General features: G+C 36.5%; 1 protein-coding gene across 1 annotated transcript in view; it reads left to right on the forward strand.

The window, feature by feature from the left end:
- The first annotated feature begins 107 nt into the window (after positions 1 to 107).
- Positions 108 to 19,517, forward strand: part of TNKS (tankyrase) — a 207,771-nt gene continuing 188,361 nt past the window's right edge. Inside the window, exon 1 of the mRNA XM_077772826.1 lies at positions 108 to 790. Within this exon, the coding sequence (XP_077628952.1) occupies positions 118 to 790 (673 nt within the window). The 5' untranslated portion in view covers positions 108 to 117. The remainder of the gene's footprint in view (positions 791 to 19,517) is intronic.

The following is a 19,517-nucleotide window of genomic DNA, read 5'->3' on the forward strand; positions in this document are numbered from 1 at the left end:
CCGCCCACTCCGCCCAGCATCATTTCCTGTGCGCTGGATGCTAATTGGTCTAGCGGTCGGAAGTGAGGGCGGGCGGTGGGGCCGTTGCCGCAGTGACAGTGCTGGGGGAGTCCGAAGATGGCGGCGTCGCGTCGCTCTCAGCATCATCACCACCATCATCAACAACAGCTCCAGCCCGCCCCAGGGGCTTCGGCGCCGCCGCCGCCACCTCCCCCCCCACTCAGCCCTGGCCTGGCCCCGGGGACCACCCCAGCCTCCCCAACGGCGGGTGGCCTGGCCCCCTTCGCCTCCCCGCGGCACGGCCTAGCGCTGCCGGAGGGGGATGGCAGTCGGGATCCGCCCGACAGGCCTCGATCCCCGGAGCCGGTTGACAGTACCAGCTGTTGCAGTACCACCAGCACAGTCTGTACGGCTGCCGCCGCCCCCGTGGCCCCGGCAGTTTCCGCTTCATCTTCCGTCGGGGTCGCTTCCAACCCAGCCGGCGGTGGCAGTAACAATTCACCGTCGTCCTCGTCTTCCCCGACTTCTTCCTCATCTTCCTCTCCATCCTCCCCTGGATCGAGCTTGGCGGAGAGCCCCGAGGCGGCAGGAGTTAGCACCACAGCAACATTGGGGCCTGGGGCAGCGGGACCTGGGCCCGGGGTCCCAGCAGTAAGCGGGGCCTTACGGGAACTGTTGGAGGCCTGTCGCAATGGGGACGTGTCCCGGGTAAAGAGGCTGGTGGACGCGGCAAACGTGAATGCTAAGGACATGGCCGGCCGGAAGTCTTCTCCCCTGCACTTCGCTGCAGGTCAGAGACTTTGTTTATTAAGGGTTTTGGTCTTGGGGACAGGGGTCTGGGTAGGGATAGAAAACAAGTTATGATAGACAAGAATGGGGGCGTGGTTATGGTTCCTCGACCCCTCACCGGAAGACTAGAGGTCCCTTTCTTTAGGTTAGTGCCTGGATGACGGGGGCGTGGTGGGGGAAATGTGTGAATCCATTCTTTTTTAGCGTTCGCCCAGTGGTCCCTGTGCTCGTTTCCAAACTCCCTTAGAGGTAGTCTCCAGATATGGGTATACTTAAACTTTTTGGTTACGAGTGTGAAGGAGTAAAGTTAGGTTTGGGCAGTCTTAAGAGTTTTGTCGTTTGTTTGCTAGTTTATTTCGTTTTTACAACAAGGGTATGTTACATGAGGATAGTCTAGACCAAAAGAAGTTTACTGTAATTCAACAAGTGTTTAAGGATCTATGGTACTTTTAGTAAGCCAATGAAAGACATAAATGAAGTATGTGAAACTTTTCCTCTTTCTCAAGGAGTTTACAGTCTAATTGGGTAGATTAAAATATGCCTATATGAAACAACTGAAGAAGAATATTTGGGTGCATTATGTGATGGTAGAAGAAATAAAGGCTTTGAAGTCCTAGATACTTCTCTATTTGTTACTTGTGTCACAGACAGTTTACTTTATCTCAATTGCCTCAGTTTTCTTGTGGGCAAAAATGATATACTAAGTTTGTGTGAGAAGCATCTGGCACATTAGTTTTACAGAAAAACTCTACTAGTTCTTAAACTCTGGATCACACACTTTCTGTCTTCTTTTTTTCATTTTATCAAGTAGTTGGCCGTTGTCTTTTAAAAATACCTAATATACTTGTATAAAATACAGAGTAGTATTTTAAAAAGGACCATAATCTCACTTCCCAGATATCTACTATTGACGTAAAATAAAGGTAATAAGGTTATATACATTCGAAACATTAAAAGCGTGTATGTTATATATACATTATAAAATTCATACAGGACAGAAATGTACAAAATGAAAAAGCACCCCACACACACACACATCAAGGATAACATACCAAAGATACCTCCTGTTAAGTTTCTTGCAGTGTTAGTAATATGTATCACTCTTTTGATTTGTGCTGTTTATGGTAAGAGATATGTTATGAACTTACTATGTGTATTACATATTTTTACCCCAACTTGAAAGATATTATTACCCTCATTTTACAGATGACAGAAGTAAAGCACATATTATTTTTTAAAAAGTCCAAATTCACACAGAAAATCATGGAACCTGCATTTGAACTCCGTGTGATTTTACAGTTTGTGAAATGAAGCTTAAACTATTAAAACCAATATCTGGGTTAAAGTCACTTTTCATTTTGTGAGTGGGTGTGATGGAAAGTTTCTGCTTTTGCGGTGTTTTGGGGGGAGGAAGTAACTGGGGACATGAACTCTAAGAGCATTCACATGTTCTTTATTGCAGCCTATACTTAGAAATCTAGTTTACATTGTCTCACACACACAGAAACTGAATCAAAAGTTTTGGGAAATACTACTTCTTTTTTTACACGTGTGGTCTTATGTTTTATATACTATTCCACTTCAGTTGTTACAAATGCTGTTTGTGGTTTGTTAGTGGGTCATGATCAGCAATATGAGAAAGAGGAAATCATTATTAGATTATTAGATCTATTTTTGATGTATAGACACTTAATAGTGTCGGTACTATTAGGTATTTAGTGTATTGAATCATAAACAAGCCCATATAACTAGATATTTGCTCAAGAGTGTTGCTTATTTTAGATGAAATAACGTTTCTTTTTCTTTAAGTCAAATGAAAGATCTTATAAGTCTGATATAATAAATCAACTGAGGCTTTCTCTTGCATGCTTTGTTCCAAATTTGTCTATTTTAGCCAATGTCACAAACCTTGTCATTCCTCACTGTACCCCATTGTAAGTAATCATTAACAGAGGATAGTTAGGTTTACTTCTGTGATAATGTACTTATTTAGGATTAGTCACACATAAAACAGTGCTTGTCTTCTAAATCAACTTCTTCTGTTTGCTATAATAGTTACTCTTTATGCTGTTTCAGAGTTTTATGAGTCCCCAGATAAGTTATAAGACAATTACACACAGCCCTGTAACTATATTGTAATTATGAGAACCTGACTTTGAACTGGTTTTTTTTTAAGAAAATTTATTTAGTTTGGTTGTGAAAAACAGATAAAAACAGTAAAACTCTACATAGTATAAAAACATAACACTCTGCAGTCAGTTTACCATGCTTTCCTGTTCGCGTGTATAGCATAGTGACAGATGAGTAGTTAGGAACAATTCTCAGTTGACTCTTGGTTAGAATGCTAGTAATGGGATTGCCATAGATAAGCTGTTTTAAAGACGAAATTGGAACAGTCCCTTGGACGGAAAAATTTTAAAATTGTAATTCGTTTGTTCCACAAATGTTTTGTTACTTGTTATAGGTCATTCAATTTTGATGTAGTAGGTAGTCCTCGTCCTTACAGAGCTTACAGTCCAATAGGGAAGAGTAAACAAGAACAGCAGTGATAACAAAATCCCGTAAAGTTGTGTAACTTGGAGTTATCGGAATATACTTCTGTGGAGGAGGCAGTAGGGATTCTTGTCCTGGTTTTAGAGCATTTAAGGAAGTCTTTTTAGATAGAAAGGGATTTAAAGGATGAGTCCAATCTAGCCAGTCAAAGATTGAAAAGGAAGAGTGTTAATTAATGCCATTTAGAAACGAGTTTACAGTTGTATAGAATGAAATGAAACCATTCTGAAGATCTCAAGTGGTATGAAGTCATATTTAAATCCTTATAACTCTTAATATTAAAAAATTATTTATTTTGAGAGAGGGAGGAGAGGAGCAGAGAGGGAGGGCTTCTGTGCAGTTAGTGCAGAGCCCTACTCAGGGCTTGAACCCATGAAACATGAGGTCATGATCTGAACTGAAACGAAGAGTCTGGGGCTTAACCCACAGAACTACCTGGGAACCCCTAAATCCTTATAACTTTAAAAATATTATCATAATTCTTTCTAGAGGCAGAATTAAACATTTTTTTCTATTCCATTTTAGACTGTGATAATTATTTAAAATATGGCTTAGACACAATAATGGAATCACTCTATCCACAATTAGAAACGTAATCTCCAGTTTCCATTGTTTATGCAGGTTCTCAAAATACTGTTTCTAATGCCTTCTTAAGATGGCCATATCAAAAGGATCCAGTCTTTTTATTGTTGACTAGAATTTATATAAGATTTTCTCCTGCAAATAAGATCCTTGGCCCTGATTTTCTATTATTTAAAGGATAGCAGTCAAAGCTTTATAAATAGTATCAATTTGGAGTGTTCAGTTCATTTCCTAGTAGTGACATATTTTTGACCAGTATGTTCTCATGTGATCTCTATTAAAGTTTAGATGGCGTCTTTTAAAAAAGGGCTTTAACAAAGCATTGAATTCTAAGATTTTTGTAGTATTTAAATTGATGCTTTGAAATAGGCTTCCTAAGTAGTTCCTAAGGCACTTCAGTATCAAAACCAGCAAAATATGTATGGCAGTTTTATACTTTCTTTTGACTTTGATGGTACAAATGAAGTTCCTACATCTGAAAAAAGGACACATAAAAAGCAGCCTGTTTCCTGAACTGTTGCCCATCAATGGCTAAGAAAATGAGTCAGAACGCTTCAGTCCTGGGGTGAGAATCTTCATTAACATTGATTGGCAAGCTCCTTGATTATACTTTCAAGCAAATACCCTGCTTCAGAGTTTAAGAAGGGTCTAATTTGTAAAAGGAACTAGCTTCAATCTTCCCATTTTGTCTTTTATTTAGTGTTTTCTTAAAGCCTTCTGCTTTGTTTAAGGTCCATTAAAAAAAAAAAGTTATATTGAGCTTTTAGTTAGAAGATGTGGTTGGTAAATTTCTCTTTCTTCTACTTTAACTGTGTCACTCTCTGGAGGCAAGGGATTTAAAGAACAAAATAGCTATGTGTAAGAAAACTAGTCAACAATAGAGGAGTATTTATATAACTAATTTCTATTATGTATGTAATTTCTATTACATATGTATATGCTTGTATATTCTTCTATCAATCTGTTTTTGGGGGGCAGGTCAGTATAAATTGCAAGTATTTGTGCACCTTCCCTAAGTGTGCCAATATATGCATATTATTATCTAGAGTTCAGTGTTTGTTACCAAAGTTGTGTTTTGATGTAAAATCTGTACAAATCTTATTTGTACATTCACTGAGTTCTTTTTAACTAATTTATTTAACTTTATTTATTTTGAGAGAGAGAGAGTGTGTGTGTGTGTGTGTGTGTGTGTGTGTGTGTGTATGTGTATGTGCAAGCTGGGAAGGGGCACAGAGAGAGGGAGAGAGAATACTAAGCAGGCCCCTCACTGTCAGCACTGAGCCAGTCGCAGGGCTCAGTCTCATGAATTGTGAGATCACAGCCTGAGCTGAAATCAAGAGTTGGGATGCGTAAATGACTGAGTCACCCAGGCGCCCCCCTTCACTGAGTTTTGACAAATGTGGCACCTCAAACCCTTATGGAGAGTCGTCATAGCCTCAGAAAGTTCCTTCATGTCCATTCCCTCAATCCCTGACCCAGATACAAATATTGTTCTTTTTGTCCACTCTAGGTTATAAATTGCCTGTTTTAGAAGTTCATAAAAATGGAGTTGTATAATATCTACTCTTTTCTGTAAGATATATTTTTCTCAGCTGATGTTTTTGATGTTATAACATGACTCAATAGCTCCTTACTACTGCTGAGTAGTATTTCATTATATGGAAGTGCTACAGTTGGTTTATTTCTTCTGTTGGTGAACTTTTAGGGTATTTCCAGTTTTGGACTACAGTGAATAAACATGCTATGAGCATTCCTGTAAACAAATTTTTTTTTGTGGACATAGACTTTCTTTCTCTTGGGCAAATGCTGAGTGTTGAAATTGCTGGGGCTTAGGGTAGGTAAATACTCAGTTTTTTAAGAAACTTACAGATGTTTTCCCAAAGTAGATGTGCCCATTTTACATTCCCAATAATGTAATGTGTAAGAGTTTTAGCTGTTCTATATCTTCATCTTCATCATTTCATTTCAGTTTTAACCATTCTGGTGGGAATGTGTAGTATCTCATTGTGATTTTATTTTGCCTTAAAGTCTAATGTTGAAGACTTTTTCATCTGTTTAGTTGCCATTTGTATATCTTTTATGAAGTTTTGTCTTTTTTTAAATTAGACAAAGTTTACTTTCATTGGCTTTATCTTTTTATTGTTGAATTGTGGGAGTACTTTATATATTTACATATTAGTCCTTTGTTAGTTATATGTTACACATGTGCTGATCCATTATTAATAAGTCTTTTGAACAGAAGTTATAAATTTATATTATTTAAATTTTTTTAAGTCTTTATTTTTTTTTATTTTGAGAGACAGAGAGTGAGTGGGGGAGGGGCAGAGAGAGAGAGGGAGATAAAGAATCTGAAGCAGGCTTCAGGCTCTGAGCTGACAGCACAGAGCCTGACACGGGGCTCGAACCCACGGACTGTGAGATCATGACCTGAGCCGAAGTAGGACACTTAAGTGACTGAGCCACCCGGGTGCCCCAAATTTATGTTATCTATATGTTTATTTTATAGTTATTGCTTTCTGTGACCTATGACTTGGGTAAGAACTTTCACTGTTCCCAAGTAACAAAGATATATGTTTCTTACTAAAAGCTTTATGGTTTTAGCATTTACATTTATATTTGTGATCAATCTTGTGTTCATTGTTGTGTTATTTGTGAACTTGAGTTGAGGTTTATTTTTCACTATGTGGATATCCAGGTTTTTTCGATGCTATTTCTTGAAAAGACTTTCTTTTCTCTATTGGATTGCTTTTCTTCATTGCCAAAAATCAGATGCTTTTATAAGTGTATGTGCGAGGGGGTCTGCATTGAGTCATATTATTCTGTCTTGTTGTTATATTTGCCTGTTGTTATGTCAGAATTACATTTGCCGCGTAACTAACTTTGTAGTTAGTTTTGAAGTTGATAGTTTGAATGTTCCAATTTGGCTAACCTTTCTAAGATGCTTTATATCTTCTAGGTCTGTTGCATTTTCATTGAAATTTTTAGAATCAGGTTATCAATTTCTACAACAATGCATGCTGAGATGATAATTGGGATTATATTGAATCTATTGGTCAGTTTAGGAAAGATTGACATCTTAACAATATTGAGTCTTCCAATTCATGAGCATTATTTAGGCCTTTATTTTCTCTCAGCAGTTTTCATAAATTTTAGTGTAGGAGTCTTTCATGAGATTTTTTTATTCCTAAGTTTTTTTAATGTATGTAAATGCCATTGTAATGGATTTTGAAAATTTTTATTTTTCAATTGTTTGCTAATTTGATCAATTTCTATATTAACTGTATCCTATGATCTAGAAAATTTCAGTTTCCTTAGGATTTTATTAAAGAGTCATATCTTCAAATAGAGACAGTTATGACTTGTATTTGTTCTTCTTGATGATGTTGAATAAAAGTGGTGAAGATAGACTTCTTTGTCTTGTTCCAACTCTTAGGGGGGAAAATGTTCACTATTTCATATTAAGTATGATGTTAGCTATAAGTTTTTCAAAGCTGTTCTTTATCATATTGAAGATGTTCTCTTTTATTTCTAGTATGTTGAGTATGTTTTTTGTGAAACCTTGTTGAATTTTATCAGATGCTTTTTCTGCATATATTGGGATGACCGAATAGGTTTTCTCCTTTATTCTTTTAATATATTACATTATACTGAGTTTTGAAATGTTAAGTAAAACCTTGCGTTCTTGAGGTAGACACTGCCTGGTCATGATGAATATTATCCTTTTAATATATTGCTAGATTTTATTTGCTAATATTCTGTTAAAGATTTTTGCATCTAAGTTTATGAGAAATATTGGTCTGTAATTTTCTTTTTGTGTGTGTGATGTCTTTGTCAAGTTTTGGCATTAGGATTATGCCAAATACACTTTATTTGTATTTGTCAAGTGTATTTGGCAGTGTTCATTTCTTTAGTTTCTGAATGAAGTTTTGGAGAATTGCCATTAATTTTCCTCAAATATTTGATTAGAATCTCAAATGACACTAACTAGACCTGTACTTTTCTTTGTGGGAGGATTTTTGATGCTGAATTTCTTTTATACTTAGATGGCTAAGAGATTGTCTCAATTATCACTCAGTTTTGGTGAATTATATTTTCCAAGGAATTTATTTAAGTTGTCAAATTTGTTTGCATAAATTTGTTTATAATATTGTTTTATTACTATTACATTGTCTATAAGAGCTAATGAGATAAAATCCTTTTATTATTTTTCATACTGATAATTTGTGTTTTCTTTGATTAGACTTGCTAGGAGGTTTATCAATTCTGTTGATCTTTTCAACCAACTTTCAGCTTTGTTAATTTTCTCCATTGTTTCTTCCCTGAATTATTTCCTTCTTAATACCTATTTTGAGTTTACTTTGTTAGTTACTTATTGCTGTTTATGAAACAACCCTGAAATTTAAGAGCTTAAAATTACAAACATTTATTATTTCACAGTTGCTGTGGGTCACGATTCCAGGGGTGTGGGTCAGGAATCTAGGCATGACTTAGCTATGTCCTCTGGCTCAAAGTCTTCTGTGTGGCTGCAGTCTTATCTAAAGGGGTGATTAAGGGGAGAATCTGCTTCCAAACTTGTGCATGTGATTGTTAGCAAGATTTAGTGCTTTGCAGGTTGTTGGACTGAGGTCTCCCTCAGGTTCTACAGAGAAGCTCACAACATGACATTTGACTTCTTTTAGAGCCAGCAAGTAAGAGAACAAGAAAGGACAAGCAAGATGGAAGCTAGAGTCCTCTTGAAATATAATATCCCTAGTATTTTCTCATCAGCGTTTACAGTATTCCGTTAGCTAGAAGGAAATCAATAGGGCCAGCCTGTATTAAAAGGGAGAGGATTATACAAGGGTATGTCTGATGGGAAATGGGGATCATTGAGAGCCATCCTGGAAGCTGTCTTGTACACTTACTTTGTTTTTCTCTTATAAACTTTATTTAGTTTTAGTTCTACAAATGTATGTGTGATAGATAGTCCCCAAAGATGACTACCATATATTCCTCCATTTTATGTATACGTATTATACAGCAATAGATTCCTGAAATCATTATTTATAGCTACAATTCTAGCCATTTTTGCTGCAAATGCTCACTGCTAGTCCTGATATTGAAGTCTGTAGTTATTTTGGTGGTCACTTGTTCTCCAGAGTTTACCCAGGAAGGTGTCTTGGAAACAGCATTGTCTGAAAGTTTTTAATGTCAGTAACAGTTGTTGCCTTATTCTTGAAAGTCATTTTGACTGTATATAAAATCTTTGGTTCTCATTTTCTTTCCTGAGTATTTAAAACATTTTCTTCTGGTAAAAACTGTTAATGTTGAAAGTGATGGCGATCTGATTTTCTTTCCCTTGGTCTTTTTTCCTGGATGTCCAAAGGAGTTTTTTCTCTTCCATAAAGTCAACATATTCTAATGGAGTATACCTTGGTCTTAGCTCCTCTAAATTGATTTTCTCAGGTACATGATGTCCCTTTTCTTTATATAGTTTTAGATCTTTTATTTCAGAAAACTTTTTTGAATTTTAGTTTTTAGTATTTGGGTTTTTTTTCCTTTTATGTATATTGGAGCTTCACCTTTCTAAATTTGTTACTTTGCTCTCTGTGTGTGGTAAAATCATACATAACAAAGTTTACCATTTTGGCCATTTTTAAGTGTTATGTTCAGTGTCATGAAGTATATTCACAGTGTTGTACAGCCATCACCACTGTCCATTTCCAAAACTTTTTCATAGTCCTAAGTACAAACTCTGTACTCATTTCAACACTAACTGCTCATTTCCACCTTCCCCCAAGCCCTGAAAACTGTCGCTTTCTCTTGAATCTTTTTTCAAAAAATACATCTTCATTTTTTTTTGCTTTTAAAAATGTTCTTTTACCTTCCCTTTTTCTCGAGGCAGGAATTTGGAAGGTTTTTCTGTGGCTAGACAATATATTAGGCTTTGTGTCCTATACGGTCTTTGTTTCAACTGTTTCAACTACACAGATCTGCTTTTGTGCCTTAAAAGTGTCCATAGACAATACATAAGTGACTGGGTGTGGTTTGTTCCAATAAAGCATTATTTGTGAAAGCAGGTGGTAGCCATATTTGGCTCATGGGTTGTAGTTTGCTGATCCCCATCACAGGGCATTCTCTGTGGTATTTTTTTCACTTTTGTTTTCCTTCTTAAACAAGAAGTTTTTACTTGTGAAGTTATTGAATTTTGAATTATTTTCTGAGTTTTGTCATCTTATTTTGAATTCACATACTGCTACATTTTCATATCTTGAATCCTTTTACTGTTGCCTTTTAGGAGAAAGAAATAGTAGATCATAATTTTGTTTTTGTCAGTGTTTTCTTCTGACATGCATTGTTTATGGGGTATATTATTCTGCTCAAATTATTCTTATAATAACTTTGCATGGGATTTTACTTTAATTTTTTTCCATTGCTCATGTTTATAGAAATTGGTAAGTAATAGAGGCCTGAAAAAAAAATGAGGGTCTGAGAAATCGAGGGTAACTCCATTTGTTGTTTCTTCTCGTGTTGGACATGCAACTCCGATCTAGAATAGATGAAGTCTGTCTATAAGGTTCATCTCTTACTGTAGTAGCATTTGAGTTATGAAACATCACCATTTTATATCTCAGCTTAGATAGCCTACGTACTGCTCTCTATGGGTTAAGGGACTTTTAATAGTAATATCCTTTCCTCATAGTCTATTTACATAGATTTTTTTGACAAGAAGTTTAGTCTACTCCTCTGCCATTACTTTCCCCTGGGGCAGCCCTTCCTGCCCCAGGAACTGTATAGATCACAGCTAGGTGTTCCTTCCTTCCAGATATGAAGTGATTCTTTGGCAGTTAAAAGGGTAAAGAAATATATCTGGGGGATAGGAGGCTAGTCAAGGGCCAAGTTGTGAGCATACATATGTTTAAAAAATGAAGTCTTAAGCTTAGATCTCAGGAGAAGAAACGTAATCAAGAACGTACTTGATGCTAAGAAAATAGATTTTATTGTAGTACCTCATTTTGGAAAAGAATAAACATCATCAAGAGTGTTATGATAAAATGCTGGTAAAAACACTAGAGTAGCTATTCTTAAAGTAGTTTTTTCAAGTAATTTTTTTAAGTTTATTTACTTATTTTTGAGAGAGACACAGAGAGCATGAGCAAGGGAGAGGCAGAAAGAGAGGGAGAGAGGATCCCAAGAAGGCTCTGCACTGCCAGTACAGAGGCTGACTCAGGGCTCGAGCCCCTGAAACCGTGAGATCATGACCTAAGCCGAAACTAAGAGTCAGATGCCTAACCATCTGAGCAACCCAGGTGCCACTAGAGTAGCTATTCTTTTTTTTTTTTTTAAATCTTTTTTAAATGTTTTATTTATTTCTGAGAGAGAGAGAGACAGCGTGAGCAGGGGAGGGTCAGAGAGAGAGGGAGACACAGAATCTGAAGCAGGCTCCAGGCTCTGAGCTGTCAGCACAGAACCCGACGTGGGGCTCGAACCCACGAACTGCGAGATCATGACCTGAGCGGAAGTCGGACGCTTAACCGACTGAGCCACTCAGGCGCCCCTAGAGTAGCTATTCCCTAAATGCATTTAATAGCTTCCTTTTGCTTCATGACAAAGAAATCTTTTGGATGGTTAACTAAAAATGCAGAGACCAGTGTCTCTTAAATTCTTATCTCCCCCCCATTAAGGTCCTTGAAGTTACTTTAACTTAATTTTATTTCTCTGACAAAAATGCTCAGGAAGGTGGGACGTAGCCTTGATCATGGGATTTCCATTGAAGCCTAGATACTTGGATCATTTTGAGGGTCATTTTCTAAAAATTGTTTTTTGAGTAATTGAGAAAAATTAGGAGTTCTTTGTTTTTGTGGGCTCCCTGGGTTTTCTTTCTCAGATTTCATCAGATGTCCAAGATTGCTTTTTTTTCCAGCAAGTTGCTGGGTTCTTTGTCAGGTGGAAACTTGTTCTGCCTGTTTGGTCAGGTATTTGTGTATAGAATTCAAAACTATGAGTTTGAGTCCCTTTTTTCCTTTTTTTTCTCCCTCTCTTTTTTCTCTTTTTTTTGGGGGGGGGGTAGTATGTCAGCTCTCTATTTAGTTTAGACTAGTGTATTTTTTAACTGTAGAAAAAGAAAGTAAAATGATATGAAGTTTCCTCTCTCTTCTGCCTTCTCTGTATAACAAAAAGTACATTAATGGTTGGTGGTACCTGTTCGTTTGTTTGTTTGGACTTGCAACTTGTATCTTTTATGGTAGATTTTTTTAAAAAGTAAAGAGGCATTTGGTAGTTTTAGGTGATACGTATTAATGACAAACTTAACTTACTGATTGACTAAAATTTTTTTAAATTAAAGTTCCTGCATCATCAGTTATAATTTAAAAAGAACCTGCAAGGTGTCAAAACCTTGGCCTCCCCTCCCTCTCCCCGTCCCTGTCTCCTAAAATTTAATAGTAGGTAAGTGTAATTGTTCTCCTGTTAGAGTTACATGAAAGCAGATAAATTTGAAGTATGTAATAAGAGAAGTTCAAGTCTTTAATTCATTGAATTGCTCCTAGTATGCACACTATAAATATTCAAGTAGTGAATTTTGTTAGTTAATGCCTCTGCTGTCTGATCTTCGGACTTTCTTAAATGTGTACATAATAGTCCTTTTATAGTAGTCTAGACCTTTGTCATCAGAGTGCTTTCACTGTTCTATTGCCACATATATGAATGAACTTAATTTTGAAATTATTACTACATAATAGTATAAAAACTAATAAAAATAACAGTTGTCTTAGAGTGATTTTTTGTGCTTTCCCTATGTAATTTTATTTAATCCTTACAGCAGTGTAGTACAAGGTAGATTTTAAGTCTTTTTTAATAGATGAAGAAACTGAGACTCAAGAGCGTTATATCTTGTCCAAGGTCACATAGCTGGATTTAAACCCACATCTGGCTGTCTAAAATCATTTGGCCTGTGCTAACTCAACTAGAAAGTAGGTAGTAATCAGAAATAAAGTTTTTGAGTCATTTTGTTATTTGACAGTTGTTACCACTTTCTTAGGTTTGTTTTCTGAAAATAAAAGTAATTGTAAAGATTTTGGAAACTACAGTAAGAAGTCCATTATCTCACTACCTCAAATATGCTCATTTCGGCATATTTCCTTCCAGCTTTTTCTTGTAGGCATTTAAAATAGAGCAAAACTTCACGCAGAATTCATAACCAAATGGAAGAATGATCTTTTAGCAACTCCTATTTTTTTTTAAGTTTATTTATTTTGAGAGAGTGAGTGTAGGGGAGGGGCAGAGAGGGAAAGAAAGGGAGAATCCCAAGCAGGCTTTGCACTGTCAGTGCAGAGCCCAATGCAGGGCTCCATCTCATGAAACTGTGAGACCTTGACCTGAGCCAAAACCAAGAGTGGAATCCTTATTAACTGACTGAGCCTCTCAGGCACCCCACAACTCCTTTCTTTTAAAGACTACTTAAAATTGATGGGGTGCCTGGGTGGTTCAGTCGGTTGAGTGTCCAGCTTTCACTCAAGTCATGATCTCAGAGCTAGTGAGTTCAAGCCCTGAGTTGGGGCTCTCTCTCTTTCTCTCTCTAAAAAATAAACATTAAAAATCTTAAAAAAAAAAAAAAGATAAAGACTACTTAAAATTGTTAGAATATCTTGAAGATAAACTGCTCTATGTTTTGATTTTTTTTTTTGACGTTTTTATTTATTTTTGAGAGAGAGAGACAGACCATGAGCTGGGGAGGGGCAGAGAGAGAGGGAGACACAGAATCTGAAACAGGCTCCAGGCTCTGAGCTGTCAGCACAGAGCCTGATGCAGGGCTCCAACTCACAAACCACGAGATCATGACCTGAGCCAGAGTCGGATGCTTAACCGACTGAGCCACCCAGGCGCCCCAGACTGCTCTATGTTTTGATTCATAGAAGTAGTCAAGGAAAAAATGCATTTTGAATAAAACACCTGGGAATCACAACAGTTTGAAAGTACTTAATGCCCCTAAATTGTACACTTAAAAATGGTTATAGTGGTAAATCTTATTACAGGTATTTTATTACCATTCAACGTTTTTGAATGGGGTATCTATCATAGTGGCATTTTGATTTTTCTGTTGTCCTAGAGAGAACTCCTTTCATAATATCACCAGCATGAAATATGGAAAATAACATATTCAGTAGAGTGAATCCTAGTGATATATTGCAGACAAGCTTTTCATCACTCCATTAATTCATGTCTCTAAGAGTGACTGAAATCTTTTCTGGGAGTGTGAGACTCACTTTTAGTAAAATGTATATGGAAATTCAAAAGAACTTTGTGCAGTTTGTTTAATTAACAGCCACGAGGACAATTCCATAGTGTGTCTTCCCCCTTTGGTCTATTTCTCAGGAATCTGGCATGATTCCTAAGATTTTACTAAGGTTTTATAGTAGTTCAATAGCAACTCAAGAATTATAAGTGCCATAAGGAGCAGGATGATGAGAATGGCATTATTTCCCACCCTTAAGGAAGTTTATTATCAAAATGCAGTCATTCCCAAATTTTGTAATCTCAGAACTCTTTTATACTCTTTTTAAAAAATATTTATTATGTGAGTAGGGGAGGGGCAGAGAGAGAGGGGAGAGAGACAATCCCAAGCAAGCTCTGCACTGACACCTGACATGAGGCTTGACCTCACCAAACGGTGAGATCATGATCTGAGCTGAAATCAAGAGTCAAATGTCAGCTGACCGAGCCACCCAGGCATCTCCTCTTACATTCTTTTTTTTTTTTTTAATTTTTTAACATTTATTTATTTTTGAGAGACAGAGAGACAGAGTGTGAGCAGGGGAGGTGCAGAGAGAGGAGACACAGAATCAGAAGCAAGCTCCAGGCTCTGAGCTGTCAGCACAGAGCCCGATGCAGGGCTTGAACTCACAAACTGCGAGATCATAACCTGAGCCGAAGTTGGCCGCTTAACCAACTGAGCCACCCAGGGTCTTATATTCTTAAAAAGAGCTGAAAGAGCCTTTTGTTTGTGTCTTTGGAGATTTATCATGTTAGGAATTAAAACTGAGAATTAAAAAAATACATTTAAAAAACCCTCTCTTAGATGTTAGAGTAAATCACACTGTTAATGAAAAGTAACTGTTTTCCAACACATAAATTAATGAGGAGAGGCATTATTTTACACTTTGCAAGTCACTTTAATGTCTGACTTATTAGAAGAGAAGTCTCATCTGCTTCTGTGTGTCCTTTGTTGTGTTGGATTGAAGTACATGGAAAAAGTCCTGCTTTAAACAGATATGTAGTTTGAAAAGAAAGGACCATTTTAATAGCATCTTCAGATAATCGTAGATGTTTTTCTTTGGTACTACACCATAATTTGATAAGTAATGGTTTCCTAAAGGTTATTTGCAACATGAAATCTGGAGCCATATCAATGAGTTTTTCATACTCTGTTAAAATCCATTGGTCTCTTTTTTACAGATGGATCTTATGCCTATACGTCTTTCAGTCATTTGTAAAATATTAGTTCGAGGTATGCAGATCCTCTAAATGTTCACACGTTTTATTTTATAGGAAATTGTAAAGCATATTTATTTCTACCACACCACTCTTATCAAAAAAGCACTTACGTGTTGGGCAACCATCTTGGTTCATGCCAAGATGTCAGCGGTTTCACCTACCATTGCTTTGTATCACGAGCACCATGAGTACAGTTGTCAGATGACCAACCACATGATGTTATGAAAGCATGTACTTATCAATGTCTTGATAACGAAAAGGTAGAATCATCTTAGTATTATTTTGTAAATAGTTTTGACTTCTCAGACCCCCAGAAAACATCTCAGAGACCAACAGAGGTACTTACTGGCCACACTTTGAAAGCTGCTGGACTTATGTAAGTGTTTCTTAATTTTGTCAGCATTCTTTTGAGGATCTGATGAAAGGTGTAGGCATTCTCTCCAGAAAGATATACTTAAACACCAAATTTTACATGTGATTTTCAGAGGATTACAAACATCCCGAAGCACTAGAACTATGTTTCTTAAACTCTGCATCAGGATAACCTGAAGGGCTTATTATAACAGGTTGCTAGACTACACTCCCTAAATTTCTCATTGAGCTGCTCTGGAGTAGAGGCTGAGAATTTGCATTTTTAACAAGTCCCAGGTAATTGCTGATGTTGATGTTCACTTTGTGAATAGTGATTCTTAACCCTGGACCAAGTAAGTCAAATCACAGGAGTAGGGGCAAACCTTTGTTTTTTATTTTTTTATTTTTTTAAATCTCCTCTAGTGATTCTCACATGCAGACAGGGTTGAGAATCACTGCTTGAGGATACATGTAACACAGATTAAGACTCAAGTCTAGTGAGATTAAGAACATCTAATATTTGTATAACTTTTTATGTTTTAGGAAGTATTTTGATAATTGTGACTCATTGACTACTTACAGGCCTGTAAGGTAGTTATTATCTCTGGGGAAAACTTGGCTTGGGATTTAAGAAATTATAATTTTATAGTTATTCCAGGTTTTGAGTGTATGAAATGAACTAAAAGGGTAATTGCTGGAAGGTTTTTTTTTTTTTTTCCCTTAATGTTAATTTTTGAGAGAGAGCAAGTAAGCAAGCATGAGTAGGGGAGGGGCAGAGAGTGAAGGAGACAGGATCTCAAGCTGGCTCTGCGCCAACAGCAGTGAGCTCCCTCCCCGAAAATTTTTAAGACAATGCAAGACATATATTCCTAGAGAGTTTTTGTATGTGGATATATATATCTTATTAAATTTGCATTATTTAAAGGTTCTACTAATTCATATTCCTACCACACCCTTGGCAGAACCACTTTAAACTCCTGTCATGTGTCATCTTGAGTTACTCACTGCCTCTACAGCAACCATAGATTAGTTTTGTCTGTTTTGGAACTTGATATAAATCATATTGTATAGTATATTGTATATAGTATATATTGTGCGCAGTTCATCTGTCCTCCTCAGTTATGGTTTGTTCATTTTCATTGTTATATAGAATTCCATGGTGTGAATATACTACAACTTATCTGTTCTACTGGTGATGAACATTTGGAAAGTTTCCATATATTATTGTGAATAGTGCTCCTTTGAGCATTTTTGTATGTGTCCCAAACGTCATCATTTAAGACATGTTTCTTAGCTTTTTGATTAAAAAAAAAAGCAGAATTCATGTTTTAATATACATCTCTTTGATTATATCTGGATTAATTGATTTTACTTTTAAAAATAATTGATATTTGCTTTTAGTGTATTATCTTTTTCCCTTATGCTATTATTATTTTTCCTTTTGATGTTTTTCTTATCTATCATTGCACGTATTTTCCTGGTTTGCTTTCTTTCAAATGTTTATCTATTTTTGAAAGAAAGAGAGCTGGGGAGGGGCAGAGAGAGGGGGAGGGAGACAGAGGATCTGAAGTGGGCTCCATGCTGACAGCTGGGATCTGTGATCCCAACGTGAGGCTTGAACTCACCAACCTAGAAATCGTAACCTGAGCCAAGACCAAGAGTCGGATGCCTAACTGACTGAGCCAGCCAGGATCCCTGGTTTGCTTTCTAATTTTATCCATAAACTTTACAAACATGTTGCCTTTAAAATTTTTTTTGTCTGTCTTCTTCTATTTTATGTTTAAAAAATTATTTCCATTCTGAAATCATGCAAATGTCCACCTCATTTTTTTTATGGTTTCATTTTCTCATTTTGCAACTTAATCTGTTTTGAATTTATTTTGCTACATACTGAGAAGTAAGGATTTTAAAAGGTTTTTTTCCTAAGTAGGTTGCTGGTTTCCTTGAACCACTTATTGTATAGTAAGTATAACCATTAAAATAAAAAGATGAAGTCTACTTATTCTTATAGCTGAAAGCAAAAGTATGTTGTAGGACACATTTTATATCTTTTTTCTTTGACTTCTGATTAACTATGTGATTAATTCATTGTACTATATTTGTATTTGACCTTTCCTCTTCTACTTTCATAGTAAAAGAATCTTCTCCAATAAGTTCTCTATTGAAATTAATTGGAAGTAGACTGAAAACTGTCAGTGGAATTTCAAGTCTTTAGCTCTCCTAAGATTGATGTATATTATAGATGTTTACAATTTGCACTTTTCTTTACAGTTACCCAAACTTGCATTCCAGAAATTTTGAATTATGCCATTTTGGTAGGGTACGTCATACTCTTCCCAGTGACTTAAGAATTTAATTGAAACGCTTTTTAGTTCTCATCTACTACTGGTTTTGAGGGATGATCCTTTTTCTCCATGATTTTTTGTGGTAGAAAGTTGGTTGATTCTATGCTGTTTCCTATTTCAGCGTCTTTATTACTGTCTCTCTGAACCATTCTGAACTTCTTTTAGGTACTTGAATGTATAAAGCGTTTCTTACCTCTTGACCTTTGGGTATACTATACCTTGCCCTCCTTAGAACATTTATTCCTATCCTTTTGTCTGGTTAACTGCTTATTCACATCTTAGCTCAAAATATCACTTTACAGGAAGGTTTCCTACCCCAGGGTCAGTTAAGTTACTCTTTGTAACCCACACATAGCAGTTATTTGCTAAAATGTTTATTGTTTAGTCTTCTTGGAGATGGCAGTAAACTTTTACTGAGATAATTCATGATATACAGATACACTCATATGCACACACAGATTATTAAATCAGTTTTTCATCATGCTGAAGTATTCTGATGAGAGTACTTTCAACTGGGATCTTTTTGTGTTCAACTTTGAGATTTTACATACATGAGAAAAACTTTGCTCTTTCTATGTAAATAAAGAGCTAGATATAAAATTAAGCATCAAAATGCCAAAACTGAGAAGGTTAACTTTGTTTTTATTTTGTATTTTTTTTATATGAGAGAGAGTGCAAACAAGGGTGGGGCAAAGAGACAGAGATAGAATCTGAAGCAGGCTGCAGGCTCCAGGCTCTGAGCTGTCAGCACAGAGCCCGATGTGGGGCTTGAACCCATGGAGCAGTGAGATCATAACCTGAGCCGAACTTAACTGATTGAGCCACCCAGGTGTCCCAAGAAGGCTGACTTCAGCCTGAACTAAAACAATTTCTGTTTTTGTAGATGATCTGTGTTTTCTTTCTGAAGGATTTAGAAATTTCATAGCCTTTGGGCACATGAGTGGTTCAGTTGGTTAAGCATCTGACTCTTGATCTTGGCTTAGGTCATGATCTCACTGTTAGTGAATTCAAGCCCCACGTTGGGCTGTGCTGACAGCACAGAGCCTACTTAGGATTTCCTTTCTCTCTCTCTCTCTCTCTCCCCACCCCCCCCTCCACTCCCATGCATGCTCTCTCTCTACATAAATAAATAAGTAAATAAACTTAAGAAAAGAAATTTCATAGCCTTTAATATTGGCAGATTACATATAATATGTCCATTCTGTTTGGCACTACGTGAACTCTTATTAATCTGAACTTTATATTTTTCTTTAATTATGAGAAGTGCTATCATTGCTTCTACATAGGTATGTTTCTTCTCTTCCCAATTTCTACTTCTACTTTCTTCTCCATCTGTTTACTCCTATCGGACACTTTCTGGGATAGTCCTTCAACCTGATTTTCTCAGGAATTTATTCTTTCTTTTCATTACTATTCAATCAATTC

The sequence above is a fragment of the Crocuta crocuta genome, unplaced genomic scaffold, assembly GCF_008692635.1.
Source record: "Crocuta crocuta isolate KB4526 unplaced genomic scaffold, BGI_CrCroc_1.0 scaffold140, whole genome shotgun sequence".
NCBI lineage: Eukaryota > Metazoa > Chordata > Mammalia > Carnivora > Hyaenidae > Crocuta > Crocuta crocuta.